The sequence below is a fragment of the Electrophorus electricus genome, chromosome 23 (assembly GCF_013358815.1).
Source record: "Electrophorus electricus isolate fEleEle1 chromosome 23, fEleEle1.pri, whole genome shotgun sequence".
In the NCBI taxonomy this organism is placed as follows: Eukaryota; Metazoa; Chordata; class Actinopteri; order Gymnotiformes; family Gymnotidae; genus Electrophorus; species Electrophorus electricus.
The window spans coordinates 10,288,653-10,316,020 of NC_049557.1; the positions used below are offsets into that span (position 1 = coordinate 10,288,653).

Genomic DNA, 27,368 nt, shown 5'->3' on the forward strand with positions numbered 1-27,368 from the left:
CCATTATTTTCACTCACACAGACTGTTTGACATAAACACACCATTATTTTCACTCACACAGACTGTTTGACATAAACACACCATTATTTTCACTCACACAGACTGTTTCAGACATACACACACACCATTATTTTCACTCACACAGACTGTTTGACATAAACACACCATTATTTTCACTCACACAGACTGTTTGACATAAACACACCATTATTTTCACTCACACAGACTGTTTGACATACACACACCATTATTTTCACTCACACAGACTGTTTGACATAAACACACCATTATTTTCACTCACACAGACTGTTTGACATAAACACACCATTATTTTCACTCACACAGACTGTTTGACATAAACACACCATTATTTTCACTCACACAGACTGTTTGACATAAACACACCATTATTTTCACTCACACAGACTGTTTGACATAAACACACCATTATTTTCACTCACACAGACTGTTTGACATAAACACACCATTATTTTCACTCACACAGACTGTTTGACATAAACACACCATTATTTTCACTCACACAGACTGTTTCAGACATAAACACACCATTATTTTCACTCTCACAGACTGTTTGACATAAACACACCATTATTTTCACTCACACAGACTGTTTCAGACATAAACACACCATTATTTTCACTCACACAGACTGTTTGACATAAACACACCATTATTTTCACTCACACAGACTGTTTGACATAAACACACCATTATTTTCACTCACACAGACTGTTTGACATAAACACACCATTATTTTCACTCACACAGACTGTTTGACATAAACACACCATTATTTTCACTCACACAGACTGTTTGACATAAACACACCATTATTTTCACTCACACAGACTGTTTGACATAAACACACCATTATTTTCACTCACACAGACTGTTTGACATAAACACACCATTATTTTCACTCACACAGACTGTTTCAGACATAAACACACCATTATTTTCACTCTCACAGACTGTTTGACATAAACACACCATTATTTTCACTCACACAGACTGTTTCAGACATAAACACACCATTATTTTCACTCACACAGACTGTTTGACATAAACACACCATTATTTTCACTCACACAGACTGTTTGACATAAACACACCATTATTTTCACTCACACAGACTGTTTGACATAAACACACCATTATTTTCACTCACACAGACTGTTTGACATAAACACACCATTATTTTCACTCACACAGACTGTTTGACATAAACACACCATTATTTTCACTCACACAGACTGTTTGACATAAACACACCATTATTTTCACTCACACAGACTGTTTGACATAAACACACCATTATTTTCACTCACACAGACTGTTTGACATAAACACACCATTATTTTCACTCACACAGACTGTTTGACATAAACACACCATTATTTTCACTCACACAGACTGTTTGACATAAACACACCATTATTTTCACTCACACAGACTGTTTGACATAAACACACCATTATTTTCACTCACACAGACTGTTTGACATAAACACACCATTATTTTCACTCACACAGACTGTTTGACATACACACACCATTATTTTCACTCACACAGACTGTTTGACATAAACACACCATTATTTTCACTCACACAGACTGTTTCAGACATACACACACCATTATTTTCACTCACACAGACTGTTTGACATAAACACACCATTATTTTCACTCACACAGACTGTTTGACATAAACACACCATTATTTTCACTCACACAGACTGTTTGACATAAACACACCATTATTTTCACTCACACAGACTGTTTGACATAAACACACCATTATTTTCACTCACACAGACTGTTTGACATAAACACACCATTATTTTCACTCACACAGACTGTTTGACATAAACACACCATTATTTTCACTCACACAGACTGTTTCAGACATACACACACACCATTATTTTCACTCACACAGACTGTTTGACATAAACACACCATTATTTTCACTCACACAGACTGTTTGACATAAACACACCATTATTTTCACTCACACAGACTGTTTGACATAAACACACCATTATTTTCACTCACACAGACTGTTTGACATAAACACACCATTATTTTCACTCACACAGACTGTTTGACATAAACACACCATTATTTTCACTCACACAGACTGTTTGACATAAACACACCATTATTTTCACTCACACAGACTGTTTGACATAAACACACCATTATTTTCACTCACACAGACTGTTTAGACATACACACACCATTATTTTCACTCACACAGACTGTTTGACATAAACACACCATTATTTTCACTCACACAGACTGTTTGACATAAACACACCATTATTTTCACTCACACAGACTGTTTGACATAAACACACCATTATTTTCACTCACACAGACTGTTTGACATAAACACACCATTATTTTCACTCACACAGACTGTTTGACATACACACACCATTATTTTCACTCACACAGACTGTTTGACATAAACACACCATTATTTTCACTCACACAGACTGTTTCAGACATAAACACACCATTATTTTCACTCACACAGACTGTTTGACATAAACACACCATTATTTTCACTCACACAGACTGTTTGACATAAACACACCATTATTTTCACTCACACAGACTGTTTGACATAAACACACCATTATTTTCACTCACACAGACTGTTTGACATAAACACACCATTATTTTCACTCACACAGACTGTTTGACATAAACACACCATTATTTTCACTCACACAGACTGTTTGACATAAACACACCATTATTTTCACTCACACAGACTGTTTGACATAAACACACCATTATTTTCACTCACACAGACTGTTTCAGACATAAACACACCAATATTATCACTCACACAGACTGTTTGACATAAACACACCATTATTTTCACTCACACAGACTGTTTGACATAAACACACCATTATTTTCACTCACACAGACTGTTTGACATAAACACACCATTATTTTCACTCACACAGACTGTTTGACATAAACACACCATTATTTTCACTCACACAGACTGTTTGACATAAACACACCATTATTTTCACTCACACAGACTGTTTGACATAAACACACCATTATTTTCACTCACACAGACTGTTTGACATAAACACACCATTATTTTCACTCACACAGACTGTTTGACATAAACACACCATTATTTTCACTCACACAGACTGTTTGACATAAACACACCATTATTTTCACTCACACAGACTGTTTGACATAAACACACCATTATTTTCACTCACACAGACTGTTTGACATAAACACACCATTATTTTCACTCACACAGACTGTTTGACATAAACACACCATTATTTTCACTCACACAGACTGTTTGACATAAACACACCATTATTTTCACTCACACAGACTGTTTAGACATAAACACACAATTATTTTCACTCACACAGACTGTTTGACATAAACACACCATTATTTTCACTCACACAGACTGTTTGACATAAACACACCATTATTTTCACTCACACAGACTGTTTGACATAAACACACCATTATTTTCACTCACACAGACTGTTTGACATAAACACACCATTATTTTCACTCACACAGACTGTTTGACATAAACACACCATTATTTTCACTCACACAGACTGTTTGACATAAACACACCATTATTTTCACTCACACAGACTGTTTGACATAAACACACCATTATTTTCACTCACACAGACTGTTTGACATAAACACACCATTATTTTCACTCACACAGACTGTTTGACATAAACACACCATTATTTTCACTCACACAGACTGTTTCAGACATAAACACACCATTATTTTCACTCTCACAGACTGTTTGACATAAACACACCATTATTTTCACTCTCACAGACTGTTTCAGACATAAACACACCATTATTTTCACTCACACAGACTGTTTGACATAAACACACCATTATTTTCACTCACACAGACTGTTTGACATAAACACACCATTATTTTCACTCACACAGACTGTTTCAGACATAAACACACCATTATTTTCACTCACACAGACTGTTTGACATAAACACACCATTATTTTCACTCACACAGACTGTTTCAGACATAAACACACCATTATTTTCACTCACACAGACTGTTTGACATAAACACACCATTATTTTCACTCACACAGACTGTTTGACATAAACACACCATTATTTTCACTCACACAGACTGTTTGACATAAACACACCATTATTTTCACTCACACAGACTGTTTGACATAAACACACCATTATTTTCACTCACACAGACTGTTTGACATAAACACACCATTATTTTCACTCACACAGACTGTTTGACATAAACACACCATTATTTTCACTCACACAGACTGTTTGACATAAACACACCATTATTTTCACTCACACAGACTGTTTGACATAAACACACCATTATTTTCACTCACACAGACTGTTTGACATAAACACACCATTATTTTCACTCACACAGACTGTTTGACATAAACACACCATTATTTTCACTCACACAGACTGTTTCAGACATAAACACACCATTATTTTCACTCACACAGCCTGTTTGACATACACACACCATTATTTTCACACACACAGACTGTTTGACATAAACACACCATTATTTTCACTCACACAGACTGTTTGACATAAACACACCATTATTTTCACTCACACAGACTGTTTGACATAAACACACCATTATTTTCACTCACACAGACTGTTTCAGACATAAACACACCATTATTTTCACTCACACAGACTGTTTGACATAAACACACCATTATTTTCACTCACACAGACTGTTTGACATACACACACCATTACTTTCACTCACACAGACTGTTTGACATAAACACACCATTATTTTCACTCACACAGACTGTTTGACATAAACACACCATTATTTTCACTCACACAGACTGTTTGACATACACACACCATTATTTTCACTCACACAGACTGTTTGACATACACACACCATTATTTTCACTCACACAGACTGTTTGACATAAACACACCATTATTTTCACTCACACAGACTGTTTGACATAAACACACCATTATTTTCACTCACACAGACTGTTTCAGACATAAACACACCATTATTTTCACTCACACAGACTGTTTGACATAAACACACCATTATTTTCACTCACACAGACTGTTTGACATACACACACCATTATTTTCACTCACACAGACTGTTTGACATAAACACACTCTTATTTTCAATTACGAAACAGATTCAGACATAAACACAGTTATTTACACCTAACCCTAAACACACTCTAACCCTAACCCTAAACACACTCATCCACTGGACTGTAGAGGCCAGGACTCCCAGTATGCTGTGCACGTTTCCGCAACATTATTTCAGTTAAATTTAAGGTTGAATGTTTGTTGTTCGAATTGTTAATTTGTGTGTGTTAGTTTACTCCAGTCTTCTTGTCATGCGCATTACCTTCCACCATTGAGCAGTCCTTTTGAACAGCATACTGGGCCCAATTCAGATCTGTGGGTTGTAGTGTTAACCCAGATGTTGTTAACCGGACAGGCTGTGTGTCCAGGCGTCTGGTTTTGGACTTCCGTTTACCCAATCTTTGACCATGTTCTTGAACAATATAATCACACTGGTCACTTTAGTTGTCACTCTTCATTTATCCCTCCCACTGGCAATTCAGACCAGTAAAAACTGTAGCCCATGGGCTTGGCAGACTTGGCTGTTGCGTTTGTGCTGGCCAAGGCAGCGTGCAGAATGCAGCGAGGCTAGAGCGTCAGCTCCTGAGGGATTTATTGAGGACTGTCTGGGTTGCCATGACGATGATGGGGGGGGGGGGGCTGTGTGCCATACACCATCCAATAAATGTATCTGTATGAACCATTAACCCTTATATATGAGTTTAATAATTGCTGAACTCTAATCTGTGTCTCACCAGAGTGATATAAATAAGAGTAACCAGCTTCCAGCTGGCAAACGTGACAGCAAGCGTGAACTGGCGGCCGTGTAAGAGGGGAGCGCCTGAGGAACAGAAAAGGGGGTGCAGGGAACCACGAGGGTGGAGAAGAACTACAAGGTGTGTGATGTTTGGGTTGATGACGTGTGTTTGATTTCCAGAAATCCACCACCATTTATATCGGTTTGTATTATTTGAATGAATTTAATCATTTTGTAAGTTCGTTTTATCTTTTATAAAAACTGTACTGAAAGTGTTTTTTATGAATCAAAGTTAATTGGTATTTTGTAGTTTTTTTAATTAATTAATTTCCATTGAAGTTCTCTCTTTCATTTTCCAAACACCTAATGGACCAACACAGGGATGACATCTTGTCTGTGTTACCATGAACAGAACTTTAGTTTACATGGTGTCTTGCTCGGGTCAACACGATATATTCCCTTTAAACAGTAAATATCAAATTACTGATAAAATTATTAAAAACAAGCAGAAAAATGTAAAACAAAGCTGTTTATTTTGCATGAAGCAAATTTGTTGCTGTTTACCCTCATAAAGAGGTTAAAAACGTTATGCATATACAATGAGAATAGCTGGGTACACAAAATAATATAAAAAATGAAAATATAAACAAAATAGTTTAATATTCTAATATTCATATACTATTCTCCTATCATATGAGATTCAGTTTCACTTCATAACTGAGGGGTGTTTGCTTTGCAACTCTATTAAGAAACTGCTAAGAACAGAGTGTTATTGGGGAAGCTTGTTGATGTGAAGAGTGGAAATGAGCTAAAAGCCCTAAAAACTCCACTGAACACCACTGACCTGCTGCACTGGCTAGGATGTGTTCTATGCGTAAATGACGAAGCACTTATGTAAGTCGCTCTGGATAAGAGCGTCTGCTAAACTCCGTAAAAAAAGTAAATGTCGGATTGTCACGTGTATGTCCACGTTGCTTTTTAAGACATAGCTTCATCCTTTAGATCCTTCTCTTTCGTCTTGTATGCTGCTCTCAATCAGGTCCTGGAGCTGGCAGAATGTAGGTCTGTCTTCACTGTTGAGGGACCAGCACTGTAGCATCATACTGTACACCTGCACGACAAGTAAGAACACATCCTTCATTCACATTTCAGCCAGCAGAACTGGTTCTAATCCGGACTCCCTGGCCCAGACACATAATTATGAAGATATCAGGAATACAAGAAAGGTGATTAAGAAACTCTTCTGGCCACAGGTTAATTTTCTCAGAGCCCCAACAATGAAAAGAATCCAGATCTTCCAGTTTGCTCTGTGTGAAAACCCATTAATTAACTGCATTTATGTATAGTGACAGAAAATGACAGAAAAGCATTTTTCAAATTGCATTACACACCCATTCATTTCAGTCTTCGAAATTGATACAGTTTTGCTCAGTACAACTTTGCGTTCACTTATGTAAGCTGTAATGGAGACTCAGATGGTGGTGCCACAGACGTTGTGTTGGGTCTTACCTTCGGCGGGCACAGTGGTGGAGAGGGTAACCTCCAGTTGTCCTTCAGAACGTTGACGAGTTGAACGGCCATCATGGGGCCTCGCAAGTCGGCCCCCAGCTGCTGCAGGGAAAGCTGCACACACACACACAAATCCAGTGAACGTCTTGACCCTCCTTGTGTGGTTATATGTCCCTGAACACATCTGTTACTGTCAAAGGAAACCTCACACATATTTGTTTATCAGGTGTTTTTTACTCGACACTGAGGATTTCATGACCAGTCGGTCCACTGGCAGATGGTAAGCAATTATTCCTTCTCCTATAAATCCTGTAATGTTTTAGATATGAGGCGCGCGTGTGTGTGTGTGTGTGTGTGTGTGTGTGTGTGTGTGTGTGTGTGTGTGTGTGTGTGTGTGTGTGTGTGCGCGCGCGTGTGTGCGTGCGCATTTTTCACACACCCTTTTTGGGTTCCGGCTCAATTCACAAAATGAAAACAACTCGTGCAGAACAACGCCAAAACTCCACACATCTGACTTATGGGAAAATATATACTCCGATATCGACTCTGGAGCATACCTGCACAGGGGGAAGAGACGAATATAAACTTAAAACCTAAAATGTTTGAACTCCCCTCTAAAGTGTTTACAGCTCTCAAAACAAACAAATCAAAGCCAAAACATTTGTCTTCCTGGCAGGTTCTGATAACTGCAGCTGTAGTTACAGAAGCCATTTACACCAAGATCATTTTCATTCTTTTCTCATTTAAAAAAAGGCTGCAAAATAGTAACAATTCCCAAAATACAAAATGCCTTATGTAAGTCAAATGTTCAGCATGTGGCAAATGTTAAGCACCAGAAGATGGGGCTTTCTCCAGACTTGGTCACTCTGTAATACTCCTTATCAAACGGGATGATCTTTGTCAGGCCAAAATCTGCAATCTTCACCAGTGTGTCACTTGCTACCAGAATGTTTCGAGCTGCCAGATCCCTGTGTACATAACGCAGACTCTGGAGATACTCCATTCCCTACGCAGAGAAAAGACATGACAGACACAGAACAACAGAATGAGGGTAAATGAGTGAGTGAGAATGTGTGTTTGTGTGTGTTTGTGTGTGTGTGTGTCTCTACCTTACAGATCTGTGAGGCAAACAACAGTAGTCTCCTGTTGTTTATGTTGCGTTTGTTCTTCTCCATGTAGCCAATCAGAGTGCCGTATGGCAGGTACTCCATCACCAGTCTCATACTCAGACGACCTGTGGGTGGGGTGGGGGGCGGAGTCATGCACATGAGAGCCCCTCCTCCACACTCCCTACACTTCTTTTTAAACCCAGATGTACTTCTGTATTTCACAGTAACTAGTGCAGCACAAGGTCTAAGGTTTAATATAAAGTGTGTGGCTGTAATCTAACAGGACATTAGTATCCTTCTGCTCCAATATACACAAGGTTTTCTACATCTTAAGAGATGCTGCAGGTACAAAGCAGTCGCACAGTGAGGTCTCACTGTGTTTCTGTAGCATAGCCGAGGTGAGGCGCATTACTGAGGTCTTACTGGAGCGTCTGTATTAACACAGTGGCGCTCTCTCTGGCGTAAGTATTCTGTACTTTAGCTAAGCACTACTGAGGGAGACCTCAGCCCAGGGTGCAAAAAGCCTCAGTGCCTTATATTACGGAGCTGTGGAGAGGCTGTACGCTCTCATATACAGCTCAAAACTACACAACACCAGCGTGTGAGTGAAGGGGAGTATTTCACTGCAGGCGTAGGACAGTCTGTCTCACCCGCGCTGTAGCAGATGCCTCTGTATTTGACGATGTAGTCACAGTGCAGTGAGCTAATGGTCTGGATCTCCTTCTGGAAGTCGACCATGTTGGCCTGTTTGTTAGGCTGAAGCTGTTTGACTGCCACTAACTCCCCTGTGTTGTCCCCCAGTGGGTCGTAGCGACACAGTTCCACGCTGCCAAAGTTACCCTGAATACACACACACACACACACACACACACACACACACACACACACACACACGGCAACATCAATGTCTGGACCGCTGTGATTACAAGGCTACACCAGCAGAGGTCCGGCTATTGCACTCTCAGTCACACAGGAATGTTCTGTTGCTCTGCTTTCTCATGCCAGACCTTAAACTGAGCTGAAGCCCAATACTGGGTACAATGTTGCCCTCTAGTGGTCACAAAGCGTCAGTACGTGTGACTCTAAAAAGTACAACGTCATCCCCATCTAGTGGTTAATATATGTGAGTGCATGTGTGCCCACCTTCCCCAGAGGAGAAATAAACCGCAGGTGGCGCTCCTCAAACACGTCGTGCTGTTGCTGCTGTTTGGGCATGCTGAGTCCTCCCCACAGGCCGGCTCTCTCAGGCAGTGTGCCGGATGCATGCAGAATCTCATAATCTGCGAAGTTACAGATGCTTTGTGACTTTGAGTTAAAACTAGAGCTCTGTTCCTGGAAATCTCACCGTGCGCTCAAACAACTCAGATCCAGCAACATCTTAACAACCACTGAAATATTATGATTTCTGTTTTATTAAAGACAGCAATAAATACTGCAGGCAGGTAAAACCCGTCTAATCGCGTTTGATTCATACACAATGTTGGAGTAGAAAAGATCAAGGTCAGATAAATCATAACAAATGATCACGAAACTGCAGTGAACAAATATAACATACATACATAACAAACATATAGTACACAAACTACACACAAAACTACAGTATTAAAAACTACAGCACACAAAACTACAGTGATCACGTGTGACGGACATCCGTGTGACCAGTGGTTGATTCACTGAGAGCATTAGTGGAGTAGAGTGGGGGTTTGCGTTTGCTTCTGTATACTGTATTCGCTTCAGCCTGTAGGTTTGATCACTGGTGTCATTACCCGAGGAGTGACGTGCAGGTTTGAGGGCGTGATTAGTGGTATCATTACCTGAGGTGATGAGGCTGTTTAGGTGGCGTATGATTGCACGGGACGAAGGTCGCAGCTCGGGCTGATACTGCATGCACTGGGATATCAGATCAGCCAGTTCAGTCCACTCCAAACATGGCAGCTGAGAGTGACACTCGTAGAACTGCTGCTTCTGCTCAAACAGCAACAGACCAAAGGCACACCAACGGATTATACACACCAGAAGAACCAGATTACATGCAGAAAAAGAATTGGATTATGCACAGCAGTAGAACTGGATTATACCTGGCAGAATAACTAGATTATACACAGCAGTAGAACTGGATTATACCTGGCAGAATAACTAGATTATACACAGCAGTAGAACTGGATTAAACACAGCAGTAGAACTGGTATACTGAGGCAAAGAAATGGATGGTGATAATGGCAGCTCTACTGTGATAATGACAGCTCTACTGTGATAATGGCAGCTCTACTGTGGTAATGATAGCTCTGTTGTGATAGTGACACCTCTGCTGTGGTAGTGACAGCTCTACTGTCGTAATGACAGCTCTGTTGTGATGGTGGCAGCTCTGCTATGGTAATGACAGCTCTACTGTGATAATGGCAGCTCTACTGTGGTAATGATAGCTCTGTTGTGATAGTGACACCTCTGCTGTGGTAGTGACAGCTCTACTGTCGTAATGACAGCTCTGTTGTGATGGTGGCAGCTCTGCTATGGTAATGACAGCTCTACTGTGGTAATGGCAGCTCTACTGTGGTAATGACAGCTCTGCTGTGGTCACCTGTATGGGGTCGAGTCTGTGTAGAGGAACCTCCCCTCCGTTAAAGATCTCCCAGAGAGTCGCGCCAAAGCTCCATTTATCACACTGCTGCCCCAGCTCCAGGGTCTCCAGCACTTCTGGGGCTACCCACGGGATTCTGTCTAGAACCACTGTGAATATATACACACACACACACAAACCACAATGTAATTTATGCCAGTTTTCACCCAGTTCTAAAACTGCAAAGCCCTGCTCTGAAACGTCAGCCAAATGCAGAGTGTGGTTTGTGTTTGTGCAGGGTGTTTGTTTGTGCATGGTGTTTGTACAGGGTGTTTGTTTCTACAGGGTGTTTGTGCACAGTGTTTGTACAGGGTGCTTGTTTATACAGGGTGTTTGTGTGTACAGGGTGTTTGTGCAAGGTATTTGTGCAGGTTGTTTGTTCGTACAGGGTGTGTGTACAGGGTGTTTATTTGTACAGAGTGGTGTTGGAGCAGTGATGAGTCTTACCCTCTTTGCCCAGCAAGGCTACACCGATCCCGGGATCACTCAGCTTGATGAAGGGGGAGGTGTCTGAGTTGGGGTCTCCCTCGCGGGCCAGAAGCAGGTTCTTTGCGCAGATGTTGCCATGCACAATGTTCTTCTCCTCCTGAACGCAGCAGAGTGTTTCAGTTTAGCCTCCCTGTGGTTACCCTGGAAACTGTGGGACAGCAGCCGTGTGGAGCTGGCGGCCCTGTCTGCATCTGCACGCGCTTTTTTGGTCTTTTTTCATCTTCCTTCTTTGGGTTTTGCATCCACTCTGAAAGCTACTAACAATAAATTAACATAATTTGGAATGTGTGTGTTGCCAGCGGTGACCTGACGTGGAATTTTGTACATATACAAAACAGTGAACAATCATGTCAAAGCAGCCTTTATGATTTAAATCTTTAATATCAGTATGGTGTTAAATATCTAATAGTAATTGTGTAGTTTTGATTTGTTACATTGCTATTAAATATTATCCCAACTGATCCTGGATCAGCACTCTTATTCAGTCATTTGGATTCTTAAATTTTTTACATTTATTTATTCATTATTGATTGATTGATTTTAGCTGGTTTCATTTTAGCCACTGGGAGGCTTCAAAAGGGCAGATAAGGTGGCGTAGGACTAAAACCTTTATTTAAAAAGCTTTTTGAGCATTGAAACACAAATCAATAGTTCAACAGTCTGTAAAGTGCATTGAAAAACTACCCAAATGGACCAGTGTAAACGGAAGGCCATGATTCAAATGGACCAGTCTGAACAGGGGCCAGCATTCAAATGAACCAGTGTGAATGCCACTGAAGTTCTGATGAACTGTGTCGGGTGGGTTAGCTCAGGGTCGGAGGTTAAGCCTGCAGGGCGTTCTGTCTCGAGGATCAGAGCTGGGCACTTTCTAGAGCAGTGGTATTCACTGGAACTCGAATCCAAATCTGGTCCTGGATTTTGTAATCGCTTGTAATTGATTCAATGATTAATGTAACTGGTTGTCCATTTTGTCATCACACCTGTCTCCTGGATAAAGGGAGGGTGGAAACCTGGAGGATTTGGACCTTGAGGTCTGTGATCTGAACACCGCTGTTCTGCATCTCTCCACTGGAGGACAAGTTTGCATGTTTTCACGGCTCTGGATTTTTCTCACCAGGAAGTTGAGTGTGCAGGCAAGCTGCTTGGCCACATCCAGCTTCCAGCTAAGCGACACGGCCGACCTCTTCAGGTACAGGTCCAGAGCACCATGCTTCACGAACTCCTGGACCATGACGTCTGCGGGGGTCACGGGGGTCACAGGGGTCAGCAAGCATCATCAGCACTATTCTCCAGAGCTCCTCGTCATGGAGGTCATGAATTCATGAATTATATGAGGTGTGCTAACGTAGGGGAAAAGGTCAAATGTGGAGTGCAGCTGCTGTGGCAACAACACTGTTGAAGGGTTTGCCATAACTAACAAGTCATTAGTGTGATTGTGTTCTGCAGGTATTTTATGAACGTAAATTAATTGAGCTCCACTTAAAGGAAGAAACAGTGAGGGCAATTGTAACCTGTAGTGCATACAGAGAAGCTGTGAATGAGGGGAGGAGAGGAGAGGAGAGGAGGAGGAGAGAAGGGAGGAGGAGAGGAGAGAAGGGAGGAGGAGAGGAAAGGAAAGGAGAGGGGAGGGGAGAGGGGAGGGGAGAGAGGAGAGGAGAGCTGACAAAAACATACTTTTGGATTTGTGGACACTGACCCCGTAGACCAGCAGCAAGTGCTTATGGGAAATCTGGCTCATCAAACTCGCTGCTTCGAAGAAAGACTGGAAAACAAGTATCAGTATAAATGCACAAGGGTGGGTGTACTCCTACTACAGGACTCACCGTACTGTCTGACTCCTGCTACTCCTACAGGACTCACCGTACTGTCTGACTCGTACTACTCCTACAGGACTCACCGTACTGTCTGACTCCTGCTACTCCTACAGGACTCACCGTACTGTCTGACTCCTACTACTCCTACAGGACTCACCGTACTGTCTGACTCCTACTACTCCTACAGGACTCACCGTACTGTCTGACTCCTACTACTCCTACAGGACTCACCGTACTGTCTGACTCCTGCTACTCCTACAGGACTCACCGTACTGTCTGACTCCTGCTACTCCTACAGGATTCACCGTACTGTCTAACTCCTACTACTCCTACAGGATTCACCGTACTGTCTAACTCCTACTACTCCTACAGGATTCACCGTACTGTCTGACTCCTACTACTCCTACAAGATTCACCGTACTGTCTGACTCCTACTACTCCTACAGGATTCACCGTACTGTCTGACTCCTACTACTCCTACAGGATTCACCGTACTGTCTGACTCCTGCTACTCCTACAGGACTCACCGTACTGTCTGACTCCTGCTACTCCTACAGGACTCACCGTACTGTCTGACTCCTGCTACTCCTACCGGACTCACCGTACTGTCTGACTCCTGCTACAGGACTCACCGTACTGTCAGCAGATAGCTAATTTGGATTAGTTTCTTGTGTTATAACTGATTACTTACGAATCCTTTGGGCTAAAACTGAAATGGTTGTTTACTTTTGAAAATGTGATGTTATACACCTAAAAAAATGTAATTCCTGTGCGCTTTAATCCCGGAAAAATGTTTTATCTTTATTTTGCTCTGTGTGAGACCTATTTTGTCTCAGTAATCACAGTGTTGCATGTTTGTTTGTCCTCTCTTCTTGTATGTATACATATAGCACACGAACAATATTGTGTAATAGGAAAAATCATATTTGAATGAGGTTAAAATGCAGTTTATAATGAGGTTATAATCCATGACTCCGTGGGATGTGACCAGCTCTGTTTTGTCTGTTTCACAGTCGTTAAACACTTTAATGTCCATTGGTGTATGTGTGTCCCCCCCTGTCTGTCTGGTTGGGTACTGCAAGTTGACAAACCTCCCAGCTGTTCTTGTGCTCTGCATCCAGGACCTTCAGAAGCACTTCTGTGGTGTGTGTTTCTGTATCACGCTGGTCTTTCTTGGCCCCTCGATAGACGTGTGTGAAGGAGCCCTGCCCTAAACTCTCACCCTGCCGCAGGGGAAGAGAGATCAGACCAGGAGGTGTTATGACTTTTCCACTCTCTCTGATGCCAGCTTGAGAAAGTTGAAAGGTTTTCGGAACACACTGAGCCGTGTGTGAGTGTGAGTGAGTGAGTGAGTGTGAGTGAGTGTGTGTGTGTGAGTGAGTGTGTGTGTGTGAGTGAGTGTGTGAGTGTGTGAGTGAGAGAGTGTGTGTGTGTGTGTGTGAGGGGCGGAGGGGGGTTCGTCGGTGCTCTCACCCAAACGAGGTCCTCGTGTCTGATCATGTGGAACTGGATGTGACTGGGTCTGGGTCTCTGCTGGGGAGAAGAGCTCGGAGCCTCTGCCACACTGCTGTTACGGACAATGACCAGGTTGGAGAGTTCTGCAGCAACGGGCACAGTGTTACAGAGATCACAGTGTTACAGACACAGCCAGGACGGAGGTGTGGGGCAGGTACCTTTAGCCTGGGGTGGACAGCACCTTCCTAGAATAACAGGGGTGTCAGAGAGCAGCAGTGTGTTGTGCTGGTAATACTGGACCAGCTCTCTCAGACTGTAGAAGGAGCTGTGGACTCCTGCCAGGTGAAACTTCTCACTCTTCTCTATCAGGCAGTCCCTGTAGTCGACCCCGAGAGGTGTCTGAGTGCACACACACGTACACACACAGTCAGAATTAGAGAGCGATGTTATTGCATGCTGTTGCTTTCTCTACTTTTATAATCTTCTTTGGACACAAAATGCTTTATGCAGTTGGCAATAATATTTTACATAATTCTGTTTATGGGCTGGACTGAATTTCATTACACAAAACGTGGAATTCCTTAGCGGGACGGGGTCTCTTTTCTCATTTTGCATAAAACTCTATTTGCTAAACTTAGTTAGAATAAACCTGACCCCAAGTGTCCTCACAAGCAGTAAACAGGTGTAAGTTGCTAATAAATGAGATGTGGAGCTGTGCAGATGCTGAATGGATGTAGAAGTGTGAGAGTCAGGCACCTGTAGGCACACCATGAGGAAGTACTTGTCAAACTCCCGGGGACTGTGTCGGACCAGGCACATGCCATTCTGGGCTCCTGCCTTCTTCAGCTTGTGCACTGCGAACTCTGACCTGCGGACAGCACATTTGAAAGCCGCGCTGTGATTAGCTGGAAAGTTCCACTACTGAGGTTTAATGTTGTTTGGTCGTGTATCTGTGAAGTTTAATGTTGTTTGGTCGTGTGTCTGTGAGGTTTAATGTTGACTGGTCGTGTGTCTGTGAGGTAAACCCTGTCACTTACGTGATAGGCCCATGGCAGAGGTTTTCCACATCCTGCAGAAGACCAGGCGGAGCGACTTCAGAGCAGAAATAGTGACTGGAGTCTGTGGTGAGTCTGAAATAGCCATCAATTAGGGACACAAAGGACAGCGCCTCCTCCTGGGTCCTAAACTCCACCTCCTGTTGGTGTGCCAATCAGAACAGACACAATGAGGAAAAGACATTCTTGGTTCTTTTCCTGTGACCCCAGGTGACTAAACACAGACTCAATTCCACAGCCAAACATGATTGTGCTCTGGCTGAAGGTGTTTGTTTGTGTTGCGTTGGTAACGCATCTCTAATTTAACATTCAGGGGGCACCTAAATTCAATCTCACATTTATTTGTAAAGAGCATTTAACAATAGACGTCCTGTCACAACGTCCTGAACTAATAAACGAACCAAATGTGACAGTGTGAGGAGAAACCGTTGAAAGGAGCCATGACTCTGAAGATATGAACTACATTTTGATACGAAGACGTGGACTGTGACGGTCTTTCCCAGTCGTTCCCAGTCGTTCCCACTGACCAGGCATCTGTCGTCCTGGCGGGTGAGCGTGACCACCCGGCCCTCTGCGAGGTGTTCCTGACACACGCTTCATGTTGACGTCCGTTATCTGGGGGAAGTCGCAGAATGTCTGCCACTCCTGCACAGCCAAGAGTTGAATGTTAGCTGGAAATTAGTTAGAGATTACCTACAGATTATCGGAAGGTTATCTGGAGATTAGGATATCACTCACAGGCAGTGTAATAGTGCCGTTTGGGTTAGGTTATGAGCCATCTTAACGCCGCTCTAGAGAACTGCACGGGTTAAACTAATAGTGCCGTAGCGGCTGTTACCTGGCTGTCGTCCGCGCGTGTCTGGATACCCCCTTCTCCAGTGACTCTCACCACAGTGACGGACTGCGCGTCGGCACACTGATGCCATCCGGATTGGCGCACGGCAAACTGCTCGGAGCCATAGTTGGGTTCCATGGCGCTCAGGTCCATCAGGTACTTGAGTTTGAGGCTGCGTTCCCCGGCCGGACAGCGGCTCAGCTTCTGCAGGAAGCGCTTCAGCATCCGGCGGATCTGGTAGCGCACCAAACGGCTCATCCGCTCGATGTCCTCGCGGTGCGTCTCTGGAAGGCACGACTTATAGCTGGAAGACAGATGGGCGTTTATTCCAACCCAAACTCAGGCAGGCTTGGCAGGACTTCTTTGTAGCAAGAGTGAGTTAATTGGGTTTCTTATTAGTCAAGAGAAGAAGTATAACTGCTAAAAACTGTCCCCAGGGTGACACCTTTTATTACTTTTCACATAAATGAACTATATGCATGACACCCCCCCCCCATATATATGTATATATGTGTGTGTGTGTGTGTGTGTGTGTGTGTGTGTGTGTATTATATACCTAACTCTCAACTCTGATCATATATATGCACAGTTCAACAGCAAGTCATTTCTAAAGAGTTTAATGGTGTCATTAACATGGTTTTGTTTGTGTAGGCAGTATGCCAACACCTCCAGCACCTGATAGTTTTGCACACTTCTCGTGGACTGCGGTTCATCTCCTTGGCCTGCTGCCAGAGATCCAAGACAGCCATCCCCAAACACTCCTGTACTGCACTGCGGGGTGGACACACACCGCCACGGCAGCAGATGAAATCGCTCCGGGACTGCAGCATCAAGACACAGCAAATCAGAACAGACCAGGTGGAGACATACGTTTTTGTGTTACCTGTTCAGGGTGGGCAGTGTAGGAGTGTCAGTGAGGCTCGTGTGTGCTCTGTATGTGGGGTTCACAAGGCCTTTTCTTTGAGAAGGTTTTGTTTTCAGGATGGTCCTATGAAAATCCAGGACTTGCAGGTTTAAAGGGTTGTGAGCAGAGTTCAGCAGTGGCAGTGCCATTTGTGAAGAGCACGTGTGTGTGTGTGTGTGTGTGTGTGTGTGTGTGTGTGTGTGTGTGTGTGTGTGTGTGTGTGTGTGTGTGTCATGTACCTGAGCAAAGAGATAGTCAATGACACAGTAGTCCAGCACAGCACAGATTCTCCCTGGGGTAAGACTGTAGCGGTAAGTCGCCTTAGAACCCTGACCAAACCAGCCAGAGAAGAAAAACCTACGCGCGCGCGCACACACACACAAACACATTCAATTAGAAATTAATGTTAAATTAATGTTTTCAATATTAATTTTCCTATTTATACTGTTATTTTGAACTTGCTGTATATTTGCACATATAGTACTACGCAAAAGTCTTAAGACACATGCATCTAGCTGTGTCTGTGTATTGTGTGTGTGTGTGTGTGTGTGTGTGTGTGTGTGTGTGTGTGTGTGTGTGTGTGTGTGTGTGTGTGTGTGTGTGTGTGTGTGTGTGTGTGTGTGTGTGTGTGTGTACCAACCGGACTCTGTAGTGGACAGTAACACTCTCCTCACTCTTGAACACATGGGTTGGTGGGTACCAGTATGAAAGGTCCTCTGATGCAAGAGCAAAGAGGCTGTGGAATACAGGAAGGACACCTGCAAACAACAACACCACCACCACAATATTACACAAACAACAACACAATACCACACAAACAACAACACAATATTACACAAACAACAACACAATACCACACAAACAACAACACAATATTACACAAACAACAATTCTTGAGATTGTAACATGTACTGCTTGCATAAAGTATTTGTGATCATGTTCTGACTGGTGAATGTATAATATGATGTTCTCGTCAGTTTGAGATCAAAAATATGGAAAACAAGACTATTACACCACGAAAAAAACAAGACACCCTGGTGTCACTGAAAAGTCTGTCTGGAGACTTTTGTTTGCCGCATTTAAGGAAGCGATGTTTGTATCGTACAAGTGACGTCACGCAGCGAGAAGCGGAGCTGTCGTTACTGCAGGTTTTGGCCGCGAGCATGCAGACGCTCTCGGCGGTTACGTGTCCCGCGGGGATGGTGAGCGTGCTGCCGGTTTTCGTCGTCGGGCTGTAGTATAATCAAAAAAAGTCTTATAAGCCTTACAGGAAGTGTGTGTGCGTGTGTGTGTGCATGTGTGTGTGCGTGTGCGCCTGTGTGTGTGCGTGTGCGCCTGTGTGAGTGTGTGTGTGCGCGCACGCGTCTGTGTGTGTGTGTGTGTGTGTGTGTGTGTGTGTGTGTGTGTGTGTGTGTGTGTGTGTGCGTGCACGTTGGCCACAGTTTCTCTATATACGGAGCATGAAACTGTGGTTTCCTCTCTGCTCTGCTACATGTAGGACCGAGCTTTCAGTCAGTCACTTCCGTCAGAAGAGAGAAAAAGAACGAGACACTCCTGTTATGAAAAGCATCCTTATGTTTCACAGCCATTTTCTGACAGTATAAAGATGGTTCAAGAAAATATCGTCACACGTCTCCCGTACAGCTAAGCTCTGATCAGCTCTGTGGAATCTTTCTTTTCTATTAAAACCTTTTTACTTATTATCCACATCTGACTCCCCGTTTTTATTGAATTTCCACCACAGTAATCAATATTTTTCCACCGCATTTAATACATTGTACAAGGAGACGTCAACCGAACATGAACATCCGCAGACAGATTTCTTCTTGTAAGTAACGTGTTTCTTGTTTTGATTTATTATGCACATTCCGTAATCATCGTTATCAAGGATCTGCTTAATAGACTAATAATAATTCTTATTATATGTTCAGAAATATCTGTCACTTTATGATATTTTCAGTATTACCAACTTTAGTACTTTTTATAGGATATGGAAAATTAACAGTTAACCATCAGAAAAAAACGCAGTGTCCGCTGGATCACAGTCTCTTCCGTCACTCATATCAAAACGCATGTGTTCGGTGGCAGATTAAGGCTTTAGACGTAAGGGTTTTGAGGATCAGAGAGCAATTACCAGGTTCCGGTTTGTTCTGAAAAGGTGTTAGATACGTTCATACCTCAAATTCAGGTCACGAGACCAAACTTACCTGGTTCTTCTAGCTCTGATCTGCCTTCAGGAGGTCGGGAACTTCTTTTCATCTGTGGAACCAAACTGGAATGTAGGAAGGTATTATTAAAATGAAAACAAATACTGTTTGTAATAAAACATATATGAAATATATGTCATTATGAAACATATAATTTGTATCTTTGCTGTGTCACTCTGTACATGCTTTTACATAAAGCAAGAGTGTTTAGACAGTGAAGATTAATTGAACTACTTAATATGTGAACGGTGAATGTAAAGTCAGTGAAGTGAGTTTGATAGACATCTGGTTGAAGGTGTGTTTGAGCTTCTGTTTCTCCTGTTCCACAGGATTTCTGGGGGTGGCAGAATCAGTGGGGAAGAGGGAGGCGTTCTCCAGTTGCTTTCTAATAATATATTTTATCTGATTTAGCTGTGACATGCAAATGCCTCCAAGCACTCTGTAATGAAAGCTAAGCGTTTGTGGGGAAAAACACAGCAGAAACACATAGCATTGGCTAACAGTTTGGTGGTTGTGACTGTAGAGAGAGACAGAGAGAGACAGAGAGAGAGAGAGAGAGAGAGAGAGAGAGAGGTTATAGTGGGGTGTTACGCTTCACAGTTTGTGTGGTTGAGAGTATGTGAGTGTGTGTGTGTTGTATTCTGTTGCAGCACCTCACCTCTGCTCTATTAGATGACATTATTTGTGTTGCACCGCCGACTCCGGAATCTGATGATTATCAAAGGGCCTTTGAAAACGCTCTTAGAGCTCATCTGTGGGTGTTTTGACTCAGAGCACACCTGTGTGTGTTTTTAGCTCACCTAATGTTTGCTTGAATACCATATTGCTACTTGTTAGTTAGAGTTCTGACTGCTCTTTCTGTAATACTGACTCTGAGTTTCGCCTGCCCTTTTTGTACCTGTGCCTGTCACTTTGTGTATAGTGCATATAGCTTGGTATTATTCCGTATATAGTCTTTTTTGGATGTTTGTTGTACTCATCACAACAGGGGTAGGGCTGGTCCCTGTTTGTGTTTAGTTTTGTTTAATGTTGATGTTTTGTCAGTAGTTAGAGAGATGAGACTAAGTACTTCTGTTTCACTCCTGCTTGTTGTTTTTTCTTCACTAGGGTAGATAGTGCCAGTAGGTAGTGGAAGTGGGTAGTGGTAGTAGGTATTGGTAGTAGGTAGTGGAAGTGGGTAGTGGGTAGTGGTAGTGGGTAGTGGTAGTGAGTAGTGGTAGTGGGTAGTGGTAGTGGTAGTAGGTAGTGGTAGTGGGTAGTGGTAGTGAGTAGTGGTAGTGGGTAGTGGTAGTGGGTAGTGGTAGTGGGTAGTGGGTAGTAGGTAGTGGGTAGTGGGTAGTGGGTAGTGGTAGTGGGTAGTGGTAGTAGGTAGTGGGTAGTGGTAGTGGGTAGTGGTAGTGGGTAGTGGGTAGTGGTAGTGGGTAGTGGTAGTAGGTAGTGGGTAGTGGTAGTGGGTAGTGGTAGTAGGTAGTGGTAGTGGGTAGTGGTAGTGGGTAGTGGTAGTAGGTAGTGGTAGTAGGTAGTGGGTAGTGGTAGTGGGTAGTGGGTAGTGGTAGTGGGTAGTGGTAGTAGGTAGTGGGTAGTGGTAGTGGGTAGTGGTAGTAGGTAGTGGGTAGTGGTAGTGGGTAGTGGTAGTAGGTAGTGGTAGTGGGTAGTGGTAGTAGGTAGTGGGTAGTAGGTAGTGGGTAGTGGGTAGTGGGTAGTGGGTAGTGGTAGTGGGTAGTGGTAGTAGGTAGTGGGTAGTGGTAGTGGGTAGTGGTAGTGGGTAGTGGTAGTAGGTAGTGGGTAGTGGGTAGTGGGTAGTGGGTAGTGGTAGTGGGTAGTGGTAGTAGGTAGTGGGTAGTGGTAGTGGGTAGTGGTAGTGGGTAGTGGGTAGTGGTAGTGGGTAGTGGTAGTAGGTAGTGGGTAGTGGTAGTGGGTAGTGGTAGTAGGTAGTGGTAGTGGGTAGTGGTAGTGGGTAGTGGTAGTAGGTAGTGGTAGTGAGTAGTGGTAGTGGGTAATGGTAGTGGGTAGTGGTAGTAGGTAGTGGTAGTGGTAGTGGGTAGTGGTAGTAGGTAGTGGTAGTGGGTAGTGGTAGTGGGTAGTGGTAGTGAGTAGTGGTAGTGGGTAGTGGTAGTGGGTAGTGGTAGTGGGTAGTGGTAGTAGGTAGTGGGTAGTGGTAGTGAGTAGTGGTAGTAGGTAGTGGTAGTAGGTAGTGGGTAGTGGTAGTGAGTAGTGGTAGTAGGTAGTGGTAGTGGGTAGTGGGTAGTGGTAGTAGGTAGTGGTAGTGGGTAGTGGTAGTGGGTAATGGTAGTTGGTAGTGGTAGTGGGTAGTGGTAGTGGGTAGTGGTAGTGGGTAGTGGTAGTGGGTAGTGGTAGTGGGTAGTGGTAGTGGGTAGTGGTAGTAGGTAGTGGTAGTGGGTAGTGGTAGTAGGTAGTGGTAGTGGGTAATGGTAGTTGGTAGTGGTAGTGGGTAGTGGTAGTGGGTAGTGGTAGTTGGTAGTGGTAGTGGGTAGTGGTAGTGGGTAGTGGTAGTGGGTAGTGGTAGTGGGTAGTGGTAGTGGGTAATGGTAGTTGGTAGTGGTAGTGGGTAGTGGTAGTGGGTAGTGGTAGTTGGTAGTGGGTAGTGGTAGTGGGTAGTGGTAGTGGGTAGTGGTAGTTGGTAGTGGTAGTGGGTAGTGGTAGTAGGTAGTGGTAGTGGGTAGTGGTAGTGGGTAGTGGTAGTGGGTAGTGGGTAGTGGTAGTAGGTAGTGGTAGTGGGTAGTGGTAGTGGGTAGTGGTAGTGGGTAGTGGTAGTAGGTAGTGGTAGTGGGTAGTGGTAGTGGGTAGTGGTAGTGGGTAGTGGTAGTTGGTAGTGGTAGTGGGTAGTGGTAGTGGGTAGTGGTAGTAGGTAGTGGTAGTGGGTAGTGGTAGTAGGTAGTGGTAGTGGGTAATGGTAGTTGGTAGTGGTAGTGGGTAGTGGTAGTGGGTAGTGGTAGTTGGTAGTGGTAGTGGGTAGTGGTAGTGGGTAGTGGTAGTGGGTAGTGGTAGTGGGTAGTGGTAGTGGGTAATGGTAGTTGGTAGTGGTAGTGGGTAGTGGTAGTGGGTAGTGGTAGTTGGTAGTGGGTAGTGGTAGTGGGTAGTGGTAGTGGGTAGTGGTAGTTGGTAGTGGTAGTGGGTAGTGGTAGTAGGTAGTGGTAGTGGGTAGTGGTAGTGGGTAGTGGTAGTGGGTAGTGGGTAGTGGTAGTAGGTAGTGGTAGTGGGTAGTGGTAGTGGGTAGTGGTAGTGGGTAGTGGTAGTAGGTAGTGGTAGTGGGTAGTGGTAGTGGGTAGTGGTAGTGGGTAGTGGTAGTTGGTAGTGGTAGTGGGTAGTGGTAGTGGGTAGTGGTAGTGGGTAGTGGTAGTGGGTAGTGGTAGTGGGTAATGGTAGTAGGTAGTGGGTAGTGGGTAGTGGTAGTTGGTAGTGGTAGTGGGTAGTGGTAGTGGGTAGTGGTAGTTGGTAGTGGTAGTGGGTAGTGGTAGTGGGTAGTGGTAGTGGGTAGTGGTAGTGGGTAGTGGTAGTGGGTAATGGTAGTTGGTAGTGGTAGTGGGTAGTGGTAGTAGGTAGTGGTAGTGAGTAGTGGTAGTGGGTAGTGGTAGTGGGTAGTGGTAGTGGGTAGTGGTAGTAGGTAGTGGGTAGTGGTAGTGAGTAGTGGTAGTAGGTAGTGGTAGTAGGTAGTGGGTAGTGGTAGTGAGTAGTGGTAGTAGGTAGTGGTAGTGGGTAGTGGGTAGTGGTAGTAGGTAGTGGTAGTGGGTAGTGGTAGTGGGTAATGGTAGTTGGTAGTGGTAGTGGGTAGTGGTAGTGGGTAGTGGTAGTGGGTAGTGGTAGTGGGTAGTGGTAGTGGGTAGTGGTAGTGGGTAGTGGTAGTAGGTAGTGGTAGTGGGTAGTGGTAGTAGGTAGTGGTAGTGGGTAATGGTAGTTGGTAGTGGTAGTGGGTAGTGGTAGTGGGTAGTGGTAGTTGGTAGTGGTAGTGGGTAGTGGTAGTGGGTAGTGGTAGTGGGTAGTGGTAGTGGGTAGTGGTAGTGGGTAATGGTAGTTGGTAGTGGTAGTGGGTAGTGGTAGTGGGTAGTGGTAGTTGGTAGTGGGTAGTGGTAGTGGGTAGTGGTAGTGGGTAGTGGTAGTTGGTAGTGGTAGTGGGTAGTGGTAGTAGGTAGTGGTAGTGGGTAGTGGTAGTGGGTAGTGGTAGTGGGTAGTGGGTAGTGGTAGTAGGTAGTGGTAGTGGGTAGTGGTAGTGGGTAATGGTAGTGGGCATTGGTAGTGAGTAGTGGTAGTAGGTATTGGTAGTGGGTAGTGTTAGTAGGTATTGGTTGTACATAGTGGTAGAGGATAGTGGTAGTATGTAGTGGTAGTAGGTAGTATGTAATTGTTAGTGGTAGTAGGTAGTAGGTAGTGGTAGTAGGTAGTGGTTGTAGGTAGTGGTTGTAGGTAGTGGTTGTAGGTAGTGGTTGTAGGTAGTGGTAGTAGGTAGTGGTAGTAGGTATTGGTAGTGGGTAGTGTTAGTAGGTATTGGTTGTACATAGTGGTAGTATGTAGTGGTAGTAGGTAGTATGTAATTGTTAGTGGTAGTAGGTAGTGGTAGTAGGTAGTGGTAGTGGTAGTAGGTAGTGGTAGTAGGTAGTGGTTTCTCTTGTACAGTGGTTTTTGCTTGCTTGTTAAAATTTCCATTTCAGCAGTGACCTTCCTAAAGTCTTTCTGATGTGTTTGTTATTCCTACACTTTAACAATATACCTATTCATTGTTGTTTATTGTTGGCTTTGCTACCATTTTCCATACTTTCTGCTATGGGCCGACTTAAGCTGGTCATAACAGGGGTGGAGAGGAGAGTGGAGGAGCTGATGAAGGATGTGTGGTTGTAATGGGGTGGAGATTGTAGTGGTTTCTTCAGGTGGGGTTTATTGTTGGGAAAACATTGTACCCATGATCCATGATGCATGATGTTATGTGTTTAAGGCCCCCAGCTGATTCACACACCTCCCAGTTTGTGGTCTCAAATTACACCTACAGAGAATCCTCTGTTTCATGTAGCCACCCTGTTGTGGTATTTTCATGGTAGACTGTCTCTGAACTACAGGCAGGTATGTAAGTGACTGTACAGCCAGCTCGCTGTCAGATCTTCCAAGTGCAGATTGTACAGATAAAGTGTATGCATCCTGTGGTGCAAATCTCCTATCCTATACTGGAGATGAGTCTGACACCAATGGGTAAAGCAAAAGTAAATCTTATTTATTATTTGTCTCAGCCTGAGGGCATCTCAGGTGTCTGTATGGGAGAGGCAGGAACCTCTTTTCCTCTGTGCTTCTTTATACTACTCTCAGCCCTCTCAAATGAGTGAAACAACACCAAAAAGGGCTGTTTTTGTCCCTAATGTCCCACAACAGAGTGTTTTTCTCAGAAACCAAATTAGCAGATTATACTAAGTATAGTTATTTTGATGTTCTAGCAATGTGCACAGAGTTTGGAGAAAAAGGAACTGTCTGTTCTATGTTCTTGTAACACAAATACAATGTAGTTTTCCATTACAATCCTCTAAATTTGCATACAGGAGACTAGTGCTCTGTTCTCTCAGCCGTAGCGATAAACTTGCCTGGCCTCACCTACATATTGTTTCTACTGTGCTCATGTGCAGATCACCTAATACCAATTCTACTGCTCTTGCACCATGTTTTGATGCCTCACTGATGAAAATTGTTTGCTTTTTAACAGGGAACAAGAAGAAGAGACAACAGGTGGGAGTAGCTGTTCTGTTTGTCATGGGCGCTTTGTGTTTGGTTATAATACTGGGACCAAATCTGCAGGACAGCAATGAGGAAAACACTGGAGAACTGTATCAGGAAACTGAATTTATGTCAGCAGAGCCCCTTCAGACAACAGAACCTCCTATCAAATGTGAAAGAAATTTTTCTGCTTCCAAAGTCACAGGATTTTCCGGCCTGCCACTTCACATCCAAGACTTCCTGTTTTACCGCCATTGCCGTTATTTCCCAATGCTGCTGAACGTTCCCAATAAGTGTGGTGGTCCACAGAATTCTGCACACGTGTTTCTTCTGCTGGTCATCAAAAGCTCTCCGGCGAACTACGAGCGACGGGAGGTCCTGCGTAAAACGTGGGCAGCAGAGAGGATGCAGTATGGCAAACAGATTCGCACGGTGTTCTTGTCTGGGACCAGTGGAGATGGCTACCATAAGATGAGGCTGAACAAACTCCTGTGGCTGGAGAACCGTGAACACCAAGACATTCTGCAGTGGGACTTCAAGGATTCCTTCTACAACCTCACCCTGAAACAGGTCCTGTTCATGGAGTGGCTGGAGAGATGGTGTCCCAATGCACACTTCCTCCTCAACGGAGATGATGACATTTTCGCTAACACAGATAACATGGTGGAGTATCTGAAAGGGCAGAGCAACGGGGATGGAAACAAACACCTCTTTGTTGGAAGCTTGGCCTTTTATTTGGGTCCCATTCGAACCAGAGGCAGTAAATATTACGTCCCAGTCCAAGTGCATGAGTCAGACCGCTATCCTCCCTATTGTGGTGGATGTGGATTTTTGCTCTCGCGATTCACTGCCAGGGCTATCCACAATATGTCCCAGTCCATCACCATGATACCCATTGATGATGTTTACATAGGCATGTGTCTGGAAAAGGCTGGTCTCAAACCTGAGTCACATATGGGTGTGAGGACTTATCTCCTGAGTGTTCCCTCTCAGAAGATAGACTCACTTGACCCCTGCCACTATCGTGACATTCTCCTGGTCCACAGATTCCACCCTTATGAGACTTTTCTCATGTGGCATGAAATCCATCAGGATGATTTGAAATGTTGAAAGACTTAAAGTATTACTGCAACATAAAGGGTGGGATGAATTTAAGAGTAAAGAGTAAATATTGTATATTTTTGTTAATTGTTTATTTTTTTGTAATTACAGTTACTCCTTGTACTCATGTTTGTACACACACACACACACACACACACACACACACACACACACACACGCTCCATTTTATGAACCTTTTTGTAACGTTTGTAACGCTGCAGGGCGCTGAACAGGACGCACAGACTCCCTCGACATTGTGAAACATTTAATGATACAACATGTAACAGATAATGGTGGTACTCACATAACATCAGCAATGAACATAGACCCACTTAACACTGATGATAAATATATAACAAACACAGGCTAGACAAATACGGGCACTAACATATTTTCTAACTAACAAACAATGAACAACAGTGAGGGGCGCGCGGACAGGGGTTTAAATAGCCTAACGAACATTAATGCTTAACCGCGTACAGGTGCGTACCCTCACGGGGGTGTGCCCACAAACAAGAGTGAACCCCCCCTGCACGCGGCAGGCCGTACTACGTGACTTGTGTGGTGGGGGGACAGCTTCCCGTGACACTATCATTCTGTTGGAACG

General features: G+C 43.7%; 2 protein-coding genes across 4 annotated transcripts; one reads left to right on the forward strand and one right to left on the reverse strand.

The window, feature by feature from the left end:
- Positions 1–6,880: 6,880 nt before the first annotated feature.
- On the reverse strand, positions 6,881–18,906 carry LOC118240697 (tyrosine-protein kinase JAK2-like). Its single transcript, XM_035522216.1, is given in 24 exon segments — positions 6,881–7,065; positions 7,464–7,577; positions 7,903–8,020; positions 8,297–8,469; positions 8,573–8,697; positions 9,223–9,412; positions 9,716–9,852; positions 10,387–10,537; positions 11,151–11,299; positions 11,637–11,775; positions 12,793–12,914; positions 13,353–13,440; positions 14,584–14,715; positions 14,966–15,090; positions 15,166–15,346; positions 15,704–15,815; positions 15,985–16,142; positions 16,530–16,590; positions 16,592–16,647; positions 16,841–17,141; positions 17,513–17,658; positions 17,981–18,098; positions 18,382–18,499; positions 18,885–18,906. Coding segments are annotated over 24 exon segments (3,156 nt in total). The 3' UTR covers positions 6,881–6,945.
- A 477-nt stretch (positions 18,907–19,383) lies between these two features.
- LOC113587962 (N-acetyllactosaminide beta-1,3-N-acetylglucosaminyltransferase 3-like) lies at positions 19,384–26,817 on the forward strand. Of its 3 annotated transcripts, none has more exons than XR_003411807.2 (3): positions 19,384–19,569; positions 19,962–20,028; positions 20,278–20,478. XR_003411807.2 is itself a non-coding variant. In XM_027026932.2 (2 exons), the coding sequence occupies exons 1-2, from the start codon at positions 19,542–19,544 to the stop codon at positions 26,768–26,770; spliced, it is 1,149 nt and encodes a 382-aa protein (XP_026882733.2). In that variant the 5' UTR covers positions 19,384–19,541; the 3' UTR covers positions 26,771–26,817. The 3 variants fall into 3 exon arrangements, 1 of the variants encoding a protein (XP_026882733.2); XR_003411808.2 differs by having other exon boundaries at positions 19,962–20,020; XM_027026932.2 differs by lacking the exons at positions 19,962–20,028; positions 20,278–20,478 and adding an exon at positions 25,650–26,817.
- The last annotated feature ends 551 nt before the right edge of the window (positions 26,818–27,368 follow it).

Bases quoted from the DNA above. Each gene is read 5' to 3' on its own strand.
- LOC113587962 (XM_027026932.2), top strand. From the start codon at position 19,542: ATGAACATCCGCAGACAGATTTCTTCTT. The intron at 19,570-25,649 runs GTAAGTAACGTG...GCTTTTTAACAG, and splicing joins CCGCAGACAGATTTCTTCTT to GGAACAAGAAGAAGAGACAA.